The sequence below is a fragment of the Triturus cristatus genome, chromosome 1_1 (assembly GCF_964204655.1).
Source record: "Triturus cristatus chromosome 1_1, aTriCri1.1, whole genome shotgun sequence".
In the NCBI taxonomy this organism is placed as follows: domain Eukaryota; kingdom Metazoa; phylum Chordata; class Amphibia; order Caudata; family Salamandridae; genus Triturus; species Triturus cristatus.
In genome coordinates, this window is record NC_140579.1 from 51,657,233 (window position 1) to 51,678,650 (window position 21,418).

A 21,418-nucleotide genomic window follows, 5' to 3' on the forward strand; every position below is an offset into this window, starting at 1 on the left:
GTGGCTGGACTAGTTGGTTGCATGATCCTACTTCTGGTGTTTCACCAACTGTGCGAGAACCTGATACTGGGAGAGTTTTTCCCTCTCAATGTTCACCCTCACACGTCAATCTGCAAGAAAGTCTTGTCTCTAAGACTGTTTCGACTTCTGCCGGTTTTCCCATGCGATCTGCTGATTTGGGTTCTCGCAATAGAAGATTACCCTCCAGGTTCAACGATTATGTTTTGTCATGAATTTGTAACCAGGACTTTTCAATACTCCTTTTGCATTCAATTTCAAGTTATGCTTACCATTGTTTTTGACAAATGTTTTTCTTCTGCTTCATAGTTCTATTTTCCTTTTGTTCTGGGGGGGGGGGGGAGAAGTTGTAGTGCGTAGCGTTGCTTACTTTGCTTGGAGGCATCATTGCGCTGCAGCGAGGGTGTCTCACTCTCTATGTATTGTTTGAATATGGTTCCATGATCGGTCTCTGCGCTGTGCGTGCCAGGATTCTGTCAACGTTAATCAGTTGGCCGAGATCCTGGCACGCAGCGGGAGCGCTCGGTCGTGGGTGCTTCAATTATTGGAAATAAATCCTTTTCACTTATCTCAGAGTTTTCCCGCCTTCATTTTACTTCAGCCCAACTCTGTTTTCCCGGGGCCCGACCTACCATGGATCCTGAGCAACTGGGCCAATTGCCCCTTCTGCACTTGACCCTGAGCAGTAGCTTTGGATGAGCAGTCAAAGGCTCCTTCAGGAGGGCGGCGGGGTAGGGATGTGTAGGTAGAGATTAGTGAACACAAGTCGTAACTCAAAGTGCACTCAGTAAAGTCAATAAATCAATCTCCAGTCAAATAATTGTTTTTACCATAGAAAGAAGGGTTTTATTTCTAACTCTATTCATTCAAAGAAGTGTACGATATTCGGAAACAATAACACAATCCACTTGAGGCCGGGGCTCTAGTCGTTATCCAGCAAACCCCTTTCGCACACTCTCCCTTGCAGTGTGTACAGGATAATTCTGCTTTCACTGATGGCCGCATCCAGGGAATGCTCACTAGTAGGCCTTACTCAAGAGTCCTCTTTGACTCTCAGGAAATCGTCAAAAGTGTCTACAGTGCCACATCACCTTCAGCAGCTAATCACCCGGGGCACAAATCAAGTCTTGCCCGCTCCAGCAGCACAGAAGCGTTCAGCACTTCAGCGGGTGCCCGTCTGTTGGCCCTTGCAATGCTCTGAACCTGCTCAGCATATTCGGGCAGCTTGTGGTACGCGCAGCAGCAGTCGCAGGCTCTCTCCCAAGCAGTGCTGCCTGTCTCGACAGCGATTGGAGGGGCTTCTGTTGGTGCGATAAGTTCAGCCAGTCCCCACACGGGGGGAAGGAGTTGATCTTGTACTCCCAGATTGGATGTCAGCGGCGGAATGAAGTCCACTCGGCGTCCTCCTTAATCCACAGGGTCAGTGAGGGGGCAGGTCTTGGTGTTCAGTTTCGACCCGCAGGTCGCAGCTTTAGTTTTCCCTGGTGATGGGGCGAACTTGACAATACTTTGTACCATGTCGCTCCTGGCATATGGGGTTGCTGCAGTAACTCTCCTGTGCCGTAACCTATACCATATAAACACGAAACAACAATAGGTGGCTGCGTCATTTTAACAATTTTACTTCTTTGTGAAGATCATTTTTACTCAATAAACATGACCTCTGTATATTTTTTTACAAATGCTCATATTACTTTTTAATCTTAAATATCTTTTCAAGCAAGAGGGAAATATCAACTTTCTATTATGAAATGTACAACGTTTAAAAAAATCTTTGTGTTCATTGTGACAAACAAATCTTAAAGCATAAACAAATAAAAAACATGTAAAATTCAATATTCAACCAGTCCTACATTTGGGGAGCCAGAGCGATAGATTAACAACAGGGGCTCTTGGTGTACAGTATGGGGTTCAAGATATCTAATATGGACTTGATGGGATTGTTTTTCTTTTACACTGAAAATTAACTTTTAGTCCTTCATATTGATCTACGTTGTGCAAGGATACCCCATTAGTCGTGGTCTATGCGTTTCAAACCCTAATTCCTTTACGGGTTCTCCTCAGGACAAGGTCTGGGTAATTTCTGAAATGGGAAACAATTGTGTATTACTTGAAGAGCGAGGAAAAGATTTTTGTGTTGGAAATGTCACTGTTTCTTTAGTTTAGGAAGAGTAAAAATCTTTCCGCCTCAAGGCAGAACCCAAATTTCTTGTTTGCGTGGCTTGGTTCATTAAAGGTTCATTTGTAGAAACACCAAAGAGTAGAACGATCCTCTTTGTGACCTTTTATGACTTGTATCATTCTTTCTTAAATAAAGATGAATAATAGCCGGCGGCGTCAAAGCACTAAATTCCTCATTTGTGACTTGTTTCAATTTTTCTGATACTAAATCCGTGAGTCACTGCCAGGGCTCATTCGAATCAGGACGTCAAAACATGTACCATGGCAGCCCCTCTTGGCATACTGGGTTGCCGCTAAGGCATACAGAAGTCTTGGCACTTTGTTGGCAATATTACTTCTATGGTCGCTCCCTCTGGCATTCTGGGTCACTTCAAAGAGCCAGTATGGGCTTGGCGGTCCCTGCACAGAACTCAATGCATGGCACAGCCCACAGTGTCCCTCTCCTGGCTTACAGGGGTCACCGATTCAGTCTTGCACACGGGCAAAATAAGCCTTGCAGTTACCATCTGGGATGGGTCAAGCCAAATATCCCCTTCCCATGCAAGATTACAAGCTCACCCTCTCAAGGGACCTACAAAAGGAAAACCGCCTTAACAACCGAGCTGACTCATGACTGCCTTTCCACACAAGCAGAACAACACTTGCCTAAACCACGCATCTGCCTTAACCATGCATATGTGTGGTTAAGGCATTCAGCGGTCTAGATGGGCGGGGAGAGGAACACATGGAGTATCTCCTGGCAGAAACCTGGACTTTGACAGACGTGATTAAAAGCCATGGGTGGTGTTAAGTCTAGCTGGGTGGCTGGATGGCGGTGGTGGAGCCTTTGGTTACTTGGGTGGCTGTTGGAGGTGTGCTGAATGCTGTGCGCTCCTCTTGTGTTACATGCGCAGAGCATGGCTGGTATGTGCCCTAATGTTGGAGAGGCACAAGTCGCACCGTACTAGTGCCGGCCGCCTCCACGCCTAGCAGCTGTTGTGTCGCGGCTCTAGAGCCTTACCACCTTGCTTGCTTATGCCGGACCCTTGCTCTGGACATGTATTGCCGGACGGTGGACCTGAGCATGGGGCACTGGGGCGTATGGCAACTGACGGGGATAGGGATAAACCGCCAACTGCAACTGGATCCTATTCATCCCCGAGGAACGTTGGCCAGCAAGTGTTGCTAATGGTGGTCTTGCGTTTACTGAGGAGATGACTTGCTGTGTGCTGCGGGCAGGTTGCCCCGGAGCAGTCAAAGCTGCCACTGGTTGCTGCAGACCGTCCCGTGGGCGTGACCAGCAAGTAGATGGCTAACCAGACCAAGGAGGTACCAATACGGCGGCCTCTGCTGTCTCCTCCCAGCTTCTGCACTCTGCTTTCTCTGCAATGCTTGTGGGGCGGTGGTGGCTAATGCAATGGGTGGCAGGGGACTCAACCCTGTCGGTCCCAAGGCCCCCAGAGCCGCCACTGACGGACCGGGCGTGGTCGGCAAGTAGATGTCAAGTAGACAGCTGACTGGACCAGGACGGTCCTAACATGCCCCAGCCCGCCCCCCTCCCCCATTCAGTTCTGCATATTCTGCCACCACGCCGCTCCACAGCCTCTGCAGCTGCCTTCTGCTCTCCACCCGGCATCTGCACACCTCTGCTCTCTCCGTGTTGCTCTGCATGACCCAGAACCGGAAGCAATGAAAAGTCACCTTCGAAAGTTCACCATAAAGTTTGTATGCCAGGGATTAATTTCTGAAAGAAAGTTTGGCTCCGCAGCCCGAAGCTTGTGCTATTGAAGGTCAGGATGCTTAATACAAAGGCTGCTGTAAACATGGCACCATGTCTCCCGAGCATTTACACACAGAAGGCATCTTGCTCCCAGTGGATGGTAGACACAATGTCATATTTATAACTGAAAATTACAGTCATTTTTTGAAGCGGGAGAAATTTAAAGTGCAAAAAAATGTTCCATATTATATTATTTTTTGCTCTTTAAATTTCTTCCATTTAAAAAAAGGGTTGCATATGGCGAAGGTATGTCCTGTGCCACAAGTACATATGACAGACTCATTCACCCCATACTCATATATCCCATTTATATACATACATGTTCATACATCTCCAAAGGCCACACTCACTGACACACATGGCAGCCCTGTCAGAGTGCCCTTTGTCAAAGTATTTTGTTAAAACCATAGTCTTTGGCTCCATGGACACAAGGCATGATGAATGAAACGGGCGTGGGGGTGTCTGGTAACATTGCGCGAGTGGCTTGGTCTTCAGTAGCTCACAATTATTTCAGGGGAGACTAGCTACTTTTAAAATAGATAGGGTACGGCGTGCCGTAAAACTCACCGATATGTTGCCTGTTGCCCTTCCTGACAACGAGCAGGAAAGAAAGGTGGTTTATTTCCTGCTTCCAAATACAGCCAATCCTTGAGCTGGATTGGTTAGAGCAGGCTAACCCAAAACTTTTTTGGAGGCTGGTGCCTGTGCCTGCAATCCCTCGACTGTTTTACAGCACTGGGTTTGCAGGCTCTGAGGTTCGCATGACAGATTTTGCCAATCTGTCATGATCTGTCATACCCACTTGAAGCAGTCATACTACAATGTGCAGGAATCTGTCTGCTCCCCCCCCACCATCACACATGTGGTAGCTTGGCCAGCGGCACATAGAATAATAAAATGGTAAGGTAACGACCATTTTATTATTCTGTGTGTACCTGCTGCACTCGCAGCAGGTGGGGCGACTCTCCTCCGCATTAACGGAGGTGCCGCCGTTGAATGATTTTCACTGATCATAAGTAGCTCTCACTGCAGAAAACGTTGGAGACCGGTGCACTAATGTTTAGAAACCTAAAAAACACTGAATTCCACAAGATATACATAATTTACCTAATTATAACTTGCACTGTCATCGATTACACTGTAGATTGCAGATATCATCAGTTATGTAATATGTAAGCTGATAAGCAGTGTATCATATCGGTGCATGACATGGTGTGGAAATGTGTGGAGCGCAGTGTTAGCAATAAGGACTGGTCTGACCCACACCCCACATTTTCCTTCTTTCATAAATTCTTTTTTGAGCCAGCGGGATTCCTCAGGAGCCCAGGGGCTGCTCTGGCATGATCACCCAGGGGACCTCACTGGGCCCCGCAGGACTCTTGGTGACAATGTCAAAAACTCTTGTAAATGTACCACAGAAACAGCGCACAGAAACATATATAGATTTATACAATCAAAGATATACCTTGGTTTCCAGGGTCCGGCCCCTCCAGATATACGAGGTATCTGGTTGAGGTCTCAATGATGAAGCTTGCCATGGCGAATCTCAGTTGGTGAGAGTCCTGAGCTGCGGTGCACCCTGCCTCATGGGCGAGGGCAGAAGGAGGATGATATCGGCTCCCCAGCTGTGGTGGTCGCTGCCGCATGTCGCATGGTGCAGCATGAGGAGGAGAGCAAGGGGTGCTTGCAGCCCCCGGTGGGGTGAGGACTGCCCCAGTTGTGGCACCCGGCGAGTGCTGCGGCTGACATCGAGGTGGCCGGCCCTTGCATGCGACCTGTGCCGTGGCCGGAGTCCCGGTGAAACTGCGGACGAAGAGCTGGTGGGGCCACTGCGTCAGTGTGTGCTGCGATGTTATTGAAGTGGTCCTGAGGGACCTATGCTGGGGGTGAGAAATTACGGGAGAGACGGAGGGCCATCGAAGAGAGGTGGGGGCGGGGCCCCGTCTGGCCTTCAGATCGGTGAGTCAGCGGAGAGGGATCCGCCAGGCTGGGCAATAAGGGATAGCTGCGAGCCCGAGGAGATGTGGGCGGACCTGCACAGATGACATTGCGACCCAGTGGCTTGTCAGGGGCCCCTGAGGGTTCTGTGGGGGGCCCGCCCTGGGCACAGCAGTGATCCTGGAACCTGGAGGATTCCCACTGAGTCGTAGGAAAGCCACGTTAGCAGGGGACGGACCCGGGTCATGAATAAGCACCACACAAAGCCTACCATATCGTTCTCATGTGGCCGCCTTCCCAGTTATGGGTAGAGCTGGAGAACTCTGATTGTCTACATGAGCAGTGGAACTGACTTGGAGCGCCTTGTACTTCGGTGCCCCCAGGGGCTTGACCACGGGTGGCTGGATTGAGGGCAGACTGGGTGGTGGTGCACCAATGGCCTTGGCCCCCACCATGGGACGGGGCGTTAAATGGACCCAGAAGCGCCTAGCCTTCTTTGAACATGCCATTGGAATTGTTGGCTGAAACACAGGATGCCCTGGACCTCTGTGACATGGGTAAGGATAAGGCACCGTGTCCCCTTCGCCAACACAATAACTCAATATACCACGATGCAACACCCCCAACAGTGGATAACTAGACAAAAGGGTACCAGCGAAGAGGGGGAAGATAGAGGTGGGGAACCCTCCAACATGGACCTGCTGGCAGCCATATAGGGCTCCAGAACGGCCCTGGAACACCAAATAGAAATAATCTCGGTGGACGTGAATCTACTGAGGGCGGACCTGAGAAAAGTAGTGGACAAGGTGTCCACAGCGGATGGAGACATTGTTGAGCTAAGAGGAGAGGTGGTTTTTATGAACAGCAGGTGGCTTAAATGGCCACGACCATGAGGGCTCTGGAGCGTTGGGTTGAAGATGCGGAGGGTTGGGCCCTGCGCAGCAATATCCGCGTCCTGGGGTTCCCTTAACAAGTTGAGGGGAGCTCGTCGGAACAGTGGATCCGTACTCAACTGTGCCCATGGTACCTGTCTGACTTTTTGGTTGTGGAAAGAGCGTTGGTGCCGCCGCACCCCCCTGGGGGCCCAGCCGTGGACTATTCTATCCAAAATACTTAACTACTGTGACCCCGACTGTAAACTGCATGTAGCATGTGAGCGCTAAAACCTTACCCATGGCAATAGTAAAATCACCATATACCCGGACTACACCAGGCAGGCGAAGGAACTGCTCAGGTCATTTCTGGGAGCCAAGCAGCAGCTGCGGACCTTGCAACTACAGTATATGCTTTTGTACCCAGCTAAACTGAAGGTTCTGGTGCAAGGAAAAGCACATTTCTTTGAGACGGTGGAGGAGTTGTGGGAGACTTGGGATTCGGGGAGATGCTCTCCTTCCCCATGAACCGCGTACCCAGAGGTGACGATGGGGCTCTCATGTCCAAGTGGGGGGGTGCAACGAAATGGACAGACCACAGGGGGGCCTAGCGAGATGCCTCTGGGGTAACAGAGGGTCACCTTTCGAGAGGATGGCACCATGCACCTTGGGACTTTAGAAACGCAGGCTTCAGACTCACATTCTCCCTCGTCCATACTGGAGCCTGGAGATGTGCCAGTGACCCTGAGCCCAACAGAAGATGTTGTTCTTGACTCCCTGCCAGCTCCAGCACCGGAAACGGAAGACGACTGAGAGTGGTGCCCAAGACTATACCTGATTGTTTCTTCTTTATTGTTATGATAGTGCAGTGACCATGTGCACTTGTGCTGTAGACCCTGGTTTCAGTGCGTGTGGTAACGCTGCAGAACTGTTTGATGGTCGAATGGTGGTGTGGCCGGGCGGGAGACTTGGGAGGGATGGTGGATGAGAGGAGCAACTGTCGCCTGCATTGTGTACACACTGGAGATTGATGCATTGTTGCCCCTCCGTGGGCTATGGCTGATCACAATGATGGTTTGATCCCGGTCAGGACTCTAGTTCTCCCTGGGGAATTAACCAGTCCCTGTTGGACTGAGGGTTGGCTGTGCACATCCTGGCACGAGCAGGGGGAGGGCACTAACGATTGCACAGTTGCACGTTATTTGTCCATGGGTGGGGGGGGGGGAGCTGTTAATGTATTGCTGGTTTATTAGATGCAGCTTTTTGCAGCAGCAGCACACAGTGGTTAAGGGTCGGCAACAGGGGATTTATTTGAAACACGCAGTACATGGGGATGGCAACTGAATTTAAACTACTGACCTGGAATGTCCGGGGCCTAGGCACTTGTACCAGGAGGCATAGAGTGCTTACCTTCTTGAAAAGACATCACTTATCTATAGCATGCTTACAGGAGACATCTAGACAGGGTGGCCAAGAAATGACATGGTCAGATGTACCATTCTTCCTATTTGACTTATGCTAGGGGTGTGTTGATATGGGTGGCTCCCGGGATAACTTTCACATTGACATATATGGAGGCGGACGTGAACAGTCGCTATGTGCTGATTAGGGGAACACTAGACGGTTGTGACTACTCCATTTTAAGCTCCTACGCCCCGTATGCCAATGATCCAGCGTTTTATCAGGTCATGGAAGACTTAATAATACAGGAGTTGGACGTACCCATTCTGTAGATGGGGGTCTTTAACTACATATTGGACTGTCCAGAGGAGAAGACGTTGTAGTGACACACTTAGCTCGTTTTCTATCCGACCATTCCCTAGTTAACTCAGTATTGAAGTGGGGAGGTCCTGTCCAGGTACCGAGGACATGGAGAATGTCTGCTAAAATCCTAGAGGACCCGGTAGGCAGGGAGGCACTGTCTCATGGACTGACGGAATATATGGCATTTAAATGGGAGGGGATGGCTAGTAGGGTCATGGAGTGGGAAGCACTGCATGTGGTGTTGAGGGATGTATGTATGTGACTAATGTGTGGGGTCTGCCGACAGCTCCAGCGGGAGCTCAAAGAGCAGGAGGACACCCTGGGGGCAGCCCAAGCAGAGGAACAGGTGCATTGGACCGCTGATGACCGAGAACTGTCTGCGCAGACTCATCAGCGACCTATGGGATAGGCTAGATAAATGCACACTCCGTCAGTACAGAGAACGTTACACAGGAATAGGGACTAGTCTGGGCACCTTTTGGCCTGGATCTTGCGGAGGGAACAAGCCCTATCGCTGACTACGTGTCTGCTCACGCCGGAAGCTACAATAGTGTACACCAGAGCAACCATTCTTGAGGCATTTCAGCGACACTTAAGGAAAGTGCACAAGGCGGACCCTGCTGTCCAAGCAGACCGCTATATACCACTTTTGGAGGGATTACCCCTGGCACACCTACCCCCGTTGTGTGTGGAGGCAGTGTATGCCCAGTTGTCATTGGAATAGGTGGGCGCAGCGCTACAGGCGCTCCCTAGGGCGAATGCTCCGGGGAGGGCGGACAGATTCCCGCCAGAGTTCTATCAGGCATTCTCGGCTACGGCGGGGCAGTCCCTACTACAAGAGTACGGAGAGGCACTTGATCGGGCATGAATCTGCAGCGGTAATCTCATATATTACATGAAGCGGAGCATAGACATGAGGAACTGGCCCTGGTGTTGATAGACCTGGAGAAGTCCTTTGATACTGTGGATTGTGGTTACCTACAGGAAGTGCTGAGAGTGGTGGGTATAGGGCCGTAGTTTCAGAGCTGGGTCAAATTGCTCTTACGGCCCACACGCTAGGATTCGGGTGGGCCAGAGTCCCTCAAGAATGTGAATAGGGGAATGTGTCAGGGGTGCCCACTCTCACCACTGTCATTTGCCCTGGCGATTGAGCCGTTAGCCGTTTGGGTGCGGCGAGAAATTGGTAAGTGGGCCTTTCGTCTAGGTGGAGCAGCACGTTACATTATATGCAGACAAAGCTTTGTTCTGCATAGCTTCACCCTGGATGGCACTACTTAATCTGTTGAGGCTCCTTTATGATTTTGGGCACTTTTCTGGCCTGCATCTAATTCGCCACAAATCCTTAATCTTCCCTTGGCGAACATGGCAAAGTTACCCCATGAATGCTTCCCTTGCCTTAGGTTGTGCTGGGAAACTGGCACATTTTAGCTATCTGGCTCTACAGGTAGCGCTTACAGATGCCCAACTGCTCAACCTAAATGTGGATAGAGTACTCTCTGCATTGTGGAGATCGGTGGCCTTTTTAGAACTTGTTGCCGCTCTCACTGATGGGCAGACTGGCACTGTCCAAGATGGTGGTACTCGCACACTGTCTTTATGCTTTGCAGGATACATTATGCGCTATCCCCAAGATTGTAAACAACTGAACTCGGTGTTCACATATCTGCTCTAGGCGGGTCCCAATAGTAGGGTGGCACTGAGCACCCTGTCTCGACGGTATGAGGAGATGGGACTGGAGGCGCCAAGGCGGGATTACTAGATTATTACACGACGCATCTGAAACATGCAACCCGGTGGTTTGATGAGGCAGACAACTGGGAGAAGAGACTATTGGTGTGGTCACAGGCGAAGTGGCCTACATAGTAGGTCAAACCTCTTCTGTTTGGCAGTTGTACGTGGAATCAGTCCTGAAACATGGCCCGTTTCATCAGGAACTGCCTGTATGGATATTGGCGCCAGTGCAACAAATGGTGGCACACATGTCATTCCAGGATTGGAGGGACGATGGCTGCGAAGTGATGGCAGACTTATACACTGGTGAGACTTTTAAAACATGATCAGGCGTGTGGGAATCTCACACTGGTACAAGGGCACTACTTGCACTACACAGGGTTGGTGGAAGCGTTTAAAGTGACATGGGCTGCCTATCCCGTGATCCTGCAGACAACACACACCATAGACCTAATTCGAACCTGTGACGCTGGACGTCGATTGATCTGCTTGCTTTACAAAACCATGAGGTTGGATGCTGCTGGTCTTCCCCCTAGGGCGAGGGTGGCATGGAATGCAGACCTGCAAACACCCATGTAAGATAAGATGTGCACCGCCATTAGTGGGCTGACACATACAGTATCCTGTAAAGCACGTTTTAGGTTGGTGCATTACAATTTTTTGCCCCACACATATATGCCAGCGAAACTTGATCGTATTACACCTTCTCGAACAGATCACTTTCCACGATGTGGGGATAGAGCAGCGGATTTTCTACACTTAGCTTGGAGTTGCCCTAGGATGGATGTATTGTGGACCCAGGTAAGGGCCGATGTACAGAGGGGAATATTCCAAATTGACTGCTCACCGCTACACTGTCTACTGGGTCACATTAAAAAACCTAAAGGATGCAAGATGGCTTACAAGTTAATGCAGCTGCTGTTAGTGTTAGCAAAACGTAGGGTTGCTATAACATGGATGGGGCATAACTCCTCCACAGTAGATGCATGGCACCGCAATGTGAGAGAGTGGACCATGGCCGAAGAACAACATATGAAATTGAGCCGAAGGGATGAGAAATTGGCAGATGACCTCAGGGAATGGAGGGAACTGAGTGGGGTGTTCTTAAATGCAGATCAAGATGAGCCCGATATTAGCGTGAGTGAGCCAGAATGGGAAACTAATCAATGATGGCTGGAGAGGAGAGCCCCAATGTGCTATTGTGATCAGTAAAGTCCTGACCCTAACTAGCCGAGCTCCTCATGAAGGTACTGTGGATTGCAGCCAATACTGTTTGTGTAACTGCTGCAGGATTGTTGAAAATGAAAATAAAAGTGTTAAAAAAAAAGATTGGCTGGATAACTTGCTGAAAGACCGATGGACTGACTGGTTTATACTTTAAAATACCTTACTTGACCCAGTCTCAGCAGTGAATTTTCTTGGATCTGAAAAGGAGAGAGGTCTTAGCTGCCTGCTGCTCTGATGAAGTCCAACCTGTCTGCTTAAGACCATTGATAAATGTTGCTCCAGAAGTGATGGCACTAGTCTGCTGTTGACTTGCAGGGCTAAAGGTGACTAAGGCCCTGAAATGAATGCTTATTTGTCATTATGAAACTTACCTCCTGAGGCTGAAATGTGTGGAATTTCCTGAGATGGAGGAAGATACAAGAGTAAGCCAAAGATTCCTCAAAGATACAAGTTTACTTTTCTTGGGCAGACTATTAAGGACTTGTTGGAGCTCAGTCACAGGACTATTGTATGTACGTATGTATGTGTTATATGTATAGCGCATGCCTTCCCAAAAGGCAGCCGAGAGCTGTACAGTGTCAAAGGCTAGGATGCAGCCATTTAGTGATTGGAAAAATAGTTGATTCTTGATAGCAAAAGTGTATTTCATCACGATGTGGTGTTCTTTAAAGAGATGCATATGCAACTCGTTGCTAAAGTGGAACAGGGATGGGCTAGTATTAATGGATATAGGGATGTTGTCTAAGATCCTTGGTGTATAGCCTAGTGCCTCTTTACTCTATAGCTTAATATCCTAGTCAGTAAAAGTGAGTCAGTGAAAGTGTGTTAGGGAATAAAAAAGGCTGTATGTCACCCCTTGAGTCAAAGTGTGATTTGCCACTGGTGGTTAGTAGTTGATTTTTGTGCGCCATGGAATTTTTCCACCCCTGTGATTATCACCCCACCCCTCCTTCAGTTTGTGATGTGCCCAATTTGCTCTCATGAGACTGCACAATATTTTTTTACAATCCATGGCTTGCGCAAGTCTGACAAGTCACATTAAGAAATTCTCAATTCTCTCAGCCTGTGAGTGATGGAGTTAGATTCAGAATTCAGACGTGCAACATTTTTAATCTCTCATTTTTAGTTGTTTTCAGAATTATTGAACAGATTTACACCAGACCAGAAAAGTATTTACATTTTGGCCAAGCAATACCATCTGGTTCAAGTTTGGGTTCAAATTGTTTCGAGGTTTTTGGTGTGTCAGTGAGGAAATATGCTTATGGGATTTTAAATGTGAATTACAGGTTTTGGAATGTCTTTACTAGACTCATGAAACCTATCAAACCCATGTGCTTCCGCATCTTTGAAAGGTTTGAGGATGACTTCTCAAATAGATCCAAAAGATATTCGAGGTCAAAAAGGTTGTTCTTATCAACTAACGATTGCAAACAGAACTACCACGGGCTCTATGTTTTTAAAGTGTTTTTGTACCCAAGATAAATTTATGGATGCAAACATTTTGATTGCCTGGCAAAAATTCCTGATTCTGGTTAATGAGAAATGACAGACTTTTCACTACATGCATTGACGAGTGCTGCAATTTTGCTAGTATGGTGGACTTTTCACAATTGTAAAAGTAGTAGTAGAAGTGTATTAGGTAGTGGGCCTTCTGGGTTTAGTCGACCTGTAAAGGTTCTTCAATGCCCACAGAAACTTAAGCTTGTGGGTAATCTCCAACAATTTGCAAGTAGTTTCCAAACATGGAAAAATATTTACTTCTTTAAGTTTGCTTCCACAATATGAATGGTAAATAATTGCCACCAAAATTAAGAGGGGATATAGAGAAAATGGTATGTGCAGAGGGGAAAATACTTTCTTTGTGGAGAAATAAAAATGTTACATGTGCAAATAGTCACTCGTGTTACATTTCCTATGAGGATTTGAAAACTTGTACACATTCTGCATGTATACATTTTACTCCTGAGACTTTTTGAGAATTTCGAAATAGATATATTCTTCAAATGTAGGAGCAGTCCGGTAGGTGCAAAGTTCGGCACAGATCTGTTATTCCGATTCTGTAATCCCCTAACCACCTTTAATGATTTTACTGCTGGACAATTCTATCCTGATTCCAGTAACGTTATCCAGCCCCACGGATGCACTTATCATTGAACTAGAGGCTGGTGAAAGCATTCCAGTAGTAAATGTACCTGCCTGGCCATGTGAATATGCCAATTGGGAAGTAACAGTAACACAGACTGTACCAAGTCTGAGTATTCTGTGTGACCAACTGTAATAGTACTTTGACCATTCTTAATGCTAAACCCTGTTGACGTGTATCTACTACTTTGTCAAGTGAATCTTTTCTTCACACATTTGGTTACATTAATCTAAGTGACTTATTTATGTAACTTGTAATCATACATTGTTCTTTTTTTTTCTTTCAGTGAATGGAAGCATAACAAAAGCAAAATTACATGTGTAATGAGTTCACAAATTTGAGAGCAGTGATCGCATGGAATCAGCCTAATTCAATAAGGGTTCAAGATAGTTTCTTGGATTAGTTTACTGAAACAGACAAAATGTTTGCTTGAACCGCCAAATAATGTCTGCAGCATTTTCTCCACTGTTGATCGCAGCAGCACAACGTCATCTGGGGACAGGGAAGAAGAAGAGGAATTTCCCTCCATCCATCGCCTTGAACCTTGCCACTGAAATACTAGCTGTAGATTGTGGGTTGAAACCTGCCTTCCTGTATGATTGCAGCACAGCTGGGATTGTGCCACTCTGCAACTTCCTTCAGGAACTTCAACTCATTGGTTGGATCAAGCACCACGTACATCTCCTTGACATAGTAGATCACATAATTGTGGTGAATGTGGAGAATGCAGTGTTGAATCTGGAATCTGCTCTGCACAGAAATGCTGTTGCCTTTGTTGATGCTTCGACAGGCCAGACAAGTCCGACGGTCTGTGAACCATGCCATTCCGAGGAGATCAAGGGACACGTTTTTGAACTGTTGAGTCATCTCACCCTATTTAGAAATGGTGAACCTGGAACTGTGTCTATGGGGGCAGTAAACTGCCAAGAATGGAATTTGTGCACCATATTTGGCGTTCTTTTGAGGTATCCTGCTTCCTACTGGTTTGATACAAGGAAAGGGTTTGAAAATTGCTTAGCCCTCACGCCTCTGCGGGTCTTCAGTGCAGATGGATCATGTTTAAAGAAGAGCGATAGCATGCGATTTCAGCTTTACTCCTTTAGCGTTCCAGAGGTATTGCACCACTGCTTGAGGGAGTATCTAGACTCTTGGACTGAAAACCTGAAGAATGCTTTTTCTAAACAGAATTGTTTTACTAATTTAAGTGTGACCAGTCATTTGACAGTCTTGACAGCCGTAGCTTTGTAAATTACATCCATGTTTTAAAAATTAGTGGTGTGAGCCTTCACCACAGATCTACATACGCCTCTGGCACTGTATCTCGCCATTGCTGGGAATTGTTGTTGGACTATACCAATACCATCCTACTTCGGAAGAATAATTGATACGGGGAATGTATTTCACATTTCTCTCCATTCATGCTTTATTCTTTTTTCTCTATCTTTGGGTGGGAGATCTATGTCTTAATGTGAGCACTTAACTACATTTTGTAATCCAGGGAAAATCACAGTTACAGGAGACCAAAATCCCAGGTTTATTCCTCTCGTGCACACATCTTGTAGACACCCCAGCTTTTAAGGAGATTCCTTCCTGATGTTGTGGCTTTTAGTAACTGAACAGCATTTTAGAAAAGTTACACGATTTAGAGTTTTCTTTTGTAATTATGAATATTCAAAGGGGCTCATTTGATAATCATCTCAATTTTAGTTTACTTTTCAATTTCAGTTGTTTTCGTTACAGAGTGTGTTGTATATTTAATACCTCGGTGCGATATGCCTGTTGCACTTCTCAGGTGTCTTTCAAATGTGTTAATTCCCCAAACTGTGAATAGATAGAAAGTAAACTACAATGCAGCCGTGTGTGTTCAGCAGAACCAAGACTATTGCGAAAGTGTCTAGTGCCAGGACCCTGTGCCGTTTCACCAAGAAGTGATATATTTCTGAACAAGCACAAATCAAGGACACGTACATGGTACAGATGTGCTATTCGGATAGCTTATTACAGACCAGGGAAAATAACGCCAGAGGCTAAATCACCATAGATGTTCGTTGTCCTTTTGAATACACTGCTTGCTGTTAAGCTGGTCTGTTCACTTTTTGCGTTCTACAAATCTGAATTTGCTTCTAAAATGTTTTCAGGTATTCATATTCAAGTGTGCCTTTCTAATATATCTTTATACTTAAACATCTCTTTCTGGTGTCAAGCCTTAGGTCTTTGCAATTAGGTTAATATTTTTGGTGTATCGAGTAATGGCCAGTATTTATCTTTACACAGGAATGTATCCAAAAGCATCTGCAGACTAATGTATAGAATATTTTACCCAGTTAAGACTTTCACGAACTTGCGCAGCATGTCTACAAGGCGAATCTTCTGCATCTATTAGATCTCAAAGGGACTTTTCAGTTGGTCAGTTGCTGAACACATACCTTCTAAGCCAATGGCAGTGCAGACCCGCCCTCCTCTTATGTGGAGATCGGCAAGAATGCAAGGAGTTTTAAAGGCAGGCAGGACTGTTCCTCTTTGTTCTCTCCAGGCATATGGTTTCACCTTCGAGGTCTACAAAACCCGTACTTGACTCATAAACAAGCTAATCGAGCTCTTGCGATTGGCTAAAGAAAGAATGAGTAGTGGTGACATCACTACTTCACCAGGTTGGTGTCTCACTGATGCAGACTATAGATGAACTTGCCTTGCCAAAAGTGAGGGAAGTCAAAATAGATCTAGGACAAGAACTGAACCAAGAGATCGGTAACCTAGAGAAGGAGGTTGTGTGTGGGGGGGCAGAATACTATTATACATTGCTCTCCTGAAAGTCTACAAGGGTAGCTACTGTATATTACGTGGATCACATTTTTTTGTTGTTGAACTATGTTATCAAAAAGGCTCATGCTAAAAAGAGTCTAACTGTCCAGTTAAATGTGCCAAGGCAACAGGTTTCCAACAGCATTTTTTCCCGCCAAGCAAATATTTTGAGAAAGAAGGACAGCCCAAAGTAATAGTATGTAAGCTACTAACATGTCCTTAGTTGCAAGTAGGGTTGCTAACATTTTGTTTTTTTTTAAATACTGTACGTGTAGGCTTCAGCCAGGTGGAAAAAGGTTCATGTGAGAGACTCACAATTGTAGTAGTCTCTGTATGCAGCCAAATAAAGTGTCATTCTATCATGTGGCAGCGCCTACCTGTCTATCCTGTCCTGTCACATTACTACTAAGCTCTATCCATTTAGATAATAAAAACCGACAACTTCAGGGTCACCCATCACATGCTCCTGCTTCCAATCACACTTGGCAACTCTGTACCGGAAGAGCAGCAGAACTGTCAAGTTTTTATTATATTACATTGTCCCAAATGAAAAAGTCAAACTCCCCAAGATGGTATAATGAGGTGAAGGTTGTAAACTTGGTGCTATACCACCTTTTCAAATGGTTGTTGCTTCATATGTAACCGCTACAGCCCAGTACAGTCGGGAGCTATGGTTTGTTTGCAAAACTGTGGACTTTGAATCTGCGCCCCTAGGTTCAAACCCAGGATTGGCTCTTGATGAAGAAGAGAACCAAACTGTGTACCTGTATCAAGTGCTCCAATGTTCTACAATACAAACGTGTTACACGCAGCGCGGTTCAGTGCAATAACGTGGTAGACGAGCAATGCAACTGGAATAAAGAAATACCAGTAAACACCTATCTAGTATTTGTACATTGCCAGCACCCGTCTTGAAGCCTTAATTACTGGGAGGACGAGAGAAAAATCCTACTTGCAGGCACGGTGTCCTCTGAAGTTGAAGCTGCATAGTCCAGCGGATATTACCACAACTAAACCTTATATCTGTATGGCAAGCGGGATTGCAAACGTTCGATTTCTAATGGCGTCGACTGTCCCAGCTAGACTGTTCGCAAGTAATGATGCAGTTTATTGAAGACATTAACATTTTGGATCATCTATCTACAAGTTGGTCTCTACAGCTACAGATGTCCTGAAGATATGAAGCTTAGGTCGTGTTTAACTCTGGGCAGCGGTTGACTAAGGCAGGTCAGGCATTTTGCTGCTGCTGAATTTATAAAACAAAAGAATGATCCCTTCAGGCGCATCAACCCTATTGATCAAGGCAAAGGTACAGAGCAAGCAATGTTTATGTGAAGGGAACCAAGGCCATCCTCAATGTACAAGGTAAAGCATGAATCAGCAACCGCGGAGAAGTAAAGCCTGGACTCAGAGCAGTTGGTGTCTGTTCATTTAAGACTATTGGAATAGGCAGCTAAGTTCCACTTTATTGAGAAAACACAGAAACAGTCACTGTCCTGTGGAAACTATGAGTTCATAAGTGGCGGTGTGAAAGAAACGAAGAGACTTCAACCAAGCGTTTCCCACGTAAACAGTGTGCAAGAGTGGTTGTAGCGAGGCAAAGTTGAAACCACCACTATCCCGCCGAGTGTCGCTTGCTCTTCATTCTCATTTCCGTGAAAGCCTGAAGCAGAGACACGGAGCACAGTGCGATACTATCTTGTTATTGTCTCCAACAAAGAAAATATTGCTTAGTTACTGTGTACTAGAACTGTAATTTGCCAAAGGCTTTCCACAGAATCCACCATGTTTTTGCATGTTAATGTATAGGTTACAGACAATCTGGCAAGCAATATAAGATTAAATGGGTTAGTTTGCTTTTTCCAGTATGGTGAATATAAAACAAGAAAAGAAAGAAATTAAAAACATAATTTCAACATTTGTAGGAAGCTTTATTAAATAGTTTCCTAAAATTGCAAGCAGGCAAAATACTCCATAAAACATTATTTAAAAAAATATTTTACAAATACGAAATTGCTGAGAAAGATTTTACCACTTTATGTCTAACGTCAGCCTAAAATCTGTAAGATGCATACTCCAGCTTATCGTATAAAACTGTGCTGTGGAACAATGATGCAGAATGGTGCTGTCGCTGTTGCTAGGAAGATCATCAGACATGGAAACCAGCAGCTGCCGCAGCACCCCTAAAAAGAGAAAGGAATCCGGTTGTGACTGTCACATAAAGTAATGTGCAGAAAGGAGAGAGACCGAATGAAAAAAGCCCCACACACTCTTTGAATTTCTTTGTGTAACAACAAAACCTGCTCTTTGGAATAGCATCATTTAACCAAATCTTAAGTGACATGGGAGGCGTAAGAATGCACTACCTAAAGCAGCTCCCAAAACGATGACTTTTTCGTTACTATGTTCAAATATCTAACTCATTACTCCTTTATATTAAGGTTCGAAAGTACGACTTATTTTATATTGAACTAAACAAATGGATCGCTGATTAGTTTGCAATATTTCTGTCTATTATTTCTAGAAAAAGGCGCTTTTATGATCCTGGTGATCGAAATCAAGTTTTACAACCAAACAAATATTTCAAACATTCGATTTTACCTTCTGCACATGACAGGAACTTTATCAAAAGGGTCTCTATTTATGTGTAGCACACTGTGGGCATCTTTTACCTTTGGCCTCTTAGCCTGAAATGTTTTGCTCTGGTTTCTGCATTCACGAAGCTTTGTCTGGCAGAAGAGGTACTCCTGACTCAGGCAGTCCAATTCAGATTGAAGGTCAGCACACTGAAATCGGAAAGGAGTCAGAAAAGTTAACTTAATACCAAGATAACAAATACACTAAGTGGTTATGACCAACATTAGAGTAATTCCACCCTGGTAGTACTCTGTAAAACAAGAACAGGAAGCACCATTAACTGCAAATAACATACACGAAGTGCTTACCAATCCAGTATTTTTGTTTTTCATTTTATGTTTTTCTTACATTTTCATACAATATTTCAAACTAGCTATCACTATCATGTACCAGCTGTAAATGTAAAATAACCTTTGCAATAGGATTTTAAAATGTGAAAGTGAGATATTGTACATCCACAAGATATCAGAAGTAGAAAAGATTGGCAGCCGTAAATCAACATGAAACCTGTAGGAACAGTCCATGACAAATTGTTTTTATGGTTGAGTACACATCCCTATTTTGAACCTAGTACCCAAGTTACAATAATGCACAGTAAGCAATCACAGTCAAAGATTGCGCCACCATTAAGGTGCCTTGAAGTGGTGTGATGCTGGCATCAACACTATCTCTGGCATAGTCTCACTGTCACTGCCAACACCTGATGAAAAGTGTTGAACCACTTTATTTCTCCTAGAGATAAATCCCTTCATGGCCCTCCATGATTATCACCACTATCCTACGACTTTTTGTACCAGAGATTAATTGCAGCGTACAGCGTCACTGCAGATAGAGTGGGCAGCTGTTGCCAGAGACTTCTAGAGACGTGGTGCAGTCTAGATGCAGAATCAATCGCTCTAACAGAACTTGCAAGTTGGCACACAGCCACTTGTAGACATCAGCATCATTTCACAAAAATGCTATAGGTAGTGGAGACATCACACACCATTTGACCTTACTTTGAGTCACTACACATGCTTACACATACACTCACATTTAAACACTCTCACAAGCACGCATACAACATTAGTTAAAAACATTTTTGACTTACCTTAGTTGCCAGATAGGGTCACATTCCAGCTAATTGTACTCCATGTTTATTACACAAATAGTATTATTTACTATTTGTGTATTTGTAAATAAACAAATTGGTAGAAAACCAGGAAATGGAGACCCGACTGACAACTATCAGGAAGAGCTACCCCTGTGTTCCAGGCACTGATTTTGCCACCTTTGAGAACAGTGGTCGCAAGGGCCATTCCAGTGGTCGCAACTGCGACCCCTGAAGAACGTCCATAGTTGCAGTCGGACCAAACAACAAAAAGCCCATTGAGAGGTGCTTTTGTGATATGGGTATTAGGCAGCAGCGGCTCTTCAGTTAAGGGGGAGGAGCATTGCTGGTCAGCTGGAGATGTTAATGATTAGTGTCAATAAAGAGTTTGGATCAATAGAGGTGTGCAAACCCTATCTTTACAGATTGCTTATATATCCCATTTATACTCGCGTGCTAAATTGCGTTTGCGTGTACAGAAAAACTACAGACTGCAGTTCAGACCGCTGTTATAAAGGAAAGACCATTGGTTTGGAGAAATGCATAATTGTGGTTACGCCCATTCCAGCCTTAGAGACTGTCACCAAGGCAAGGGTTCTAACGCCAAAGCCTTGCATCCAAGATGGATACAAGACGCCACCTCCTTAGCAGATACTGATGTTGACTGTCTTTGATCCTACTTTGTAAACACAAGGATTTCTCCAATATGAACAAATATACCCCGTGCCGGTGATATTTTGCCTCTTGAACAGTATGATTTTATATACGGATGGTTCAGCGCAGCCTGCAGTTGGCACTGAACAACGATACGGCATGTGCAGCAGTACGTGGTGTCATTGAAAATGGAGAAATTCACCCACAGTAATCTTTTACACAGTCCTTAGGCGGACTCTACCGATCAGCAGACTGAATTGAAAGGTTTAATTCTGGCACTAGAGAACACTGGTCGTGAATTCCCCACACTCATAATGTGTGATTTGTATTACTGTATCCAGTCTTTTAATGAAAACCTATATTATTAGTGCTTGAATGGATTCAAAAATTCCAAAGGAAACACCATCAAGCATAAATTGCTTTGGAGAAAAGTGGCACATTTTAAAGAATGCCTGCCATGCATGGGCTCATGTAGTTCATACATTGGGTCATCAGCGTGTTGGATTACATGTTGCAGGGAATTCACTGGCTGATGAAGCCGCCGAAGCAGCAGTTCCGATGGCTGTTGTAGCTGCGATCACTCATTCCCACAGAGGTGGATG

The 21,418-nt window shown here is 45.5% G+C and overlaps 1 protein-coding gene and 1 long non-coding RNA gene across 3 annotated transcripts in view; one reads left to right on the forward strand and one right to left on the reverse strand.

Annotated features, from left to right (window-relative positions):
* Positions 1-605: 605 nt before the first annotated feature.
* Positions 606-21,418, reverse strand: part of LOC146869344 (uncharacterized) — a 38,856-nt gene continuing 18,043 nt past the window's right edge. The window contains exons 2-4 of one of the 2 annotated variants that reach the window (XR_014981031.1): positions 19,108-19,221; positions 18,468-18,618; positions 606-1,585 (exon numbers count right to left, since the gene is read on the reverse strand). This is a non-coding gene — a long non-coding RNA (uncharacterized LOC146869344). Of the gene's footprint in view, positions 1,586-18,345; positions 18,619-19,107; positions 19,222-21,418 lie in introns of those variants that run through there. The other variant, XR_014981027.1, reaches the window with a different exon arrangement.
* On the forward strand, positions 14,078-15,664 carry LOC146869345 (UPF0739 protein C1orf74 homolog). Its single transcript, XM_085651153.1, has one exon. It carries the CDS (start codon positions 14,078-14,080, stop codon positions 14,879-14,881), a length of 804 nt encoding a protein of 267 aa, XP_085507279.1. The 3' UTR covers positions 14,882-15,664.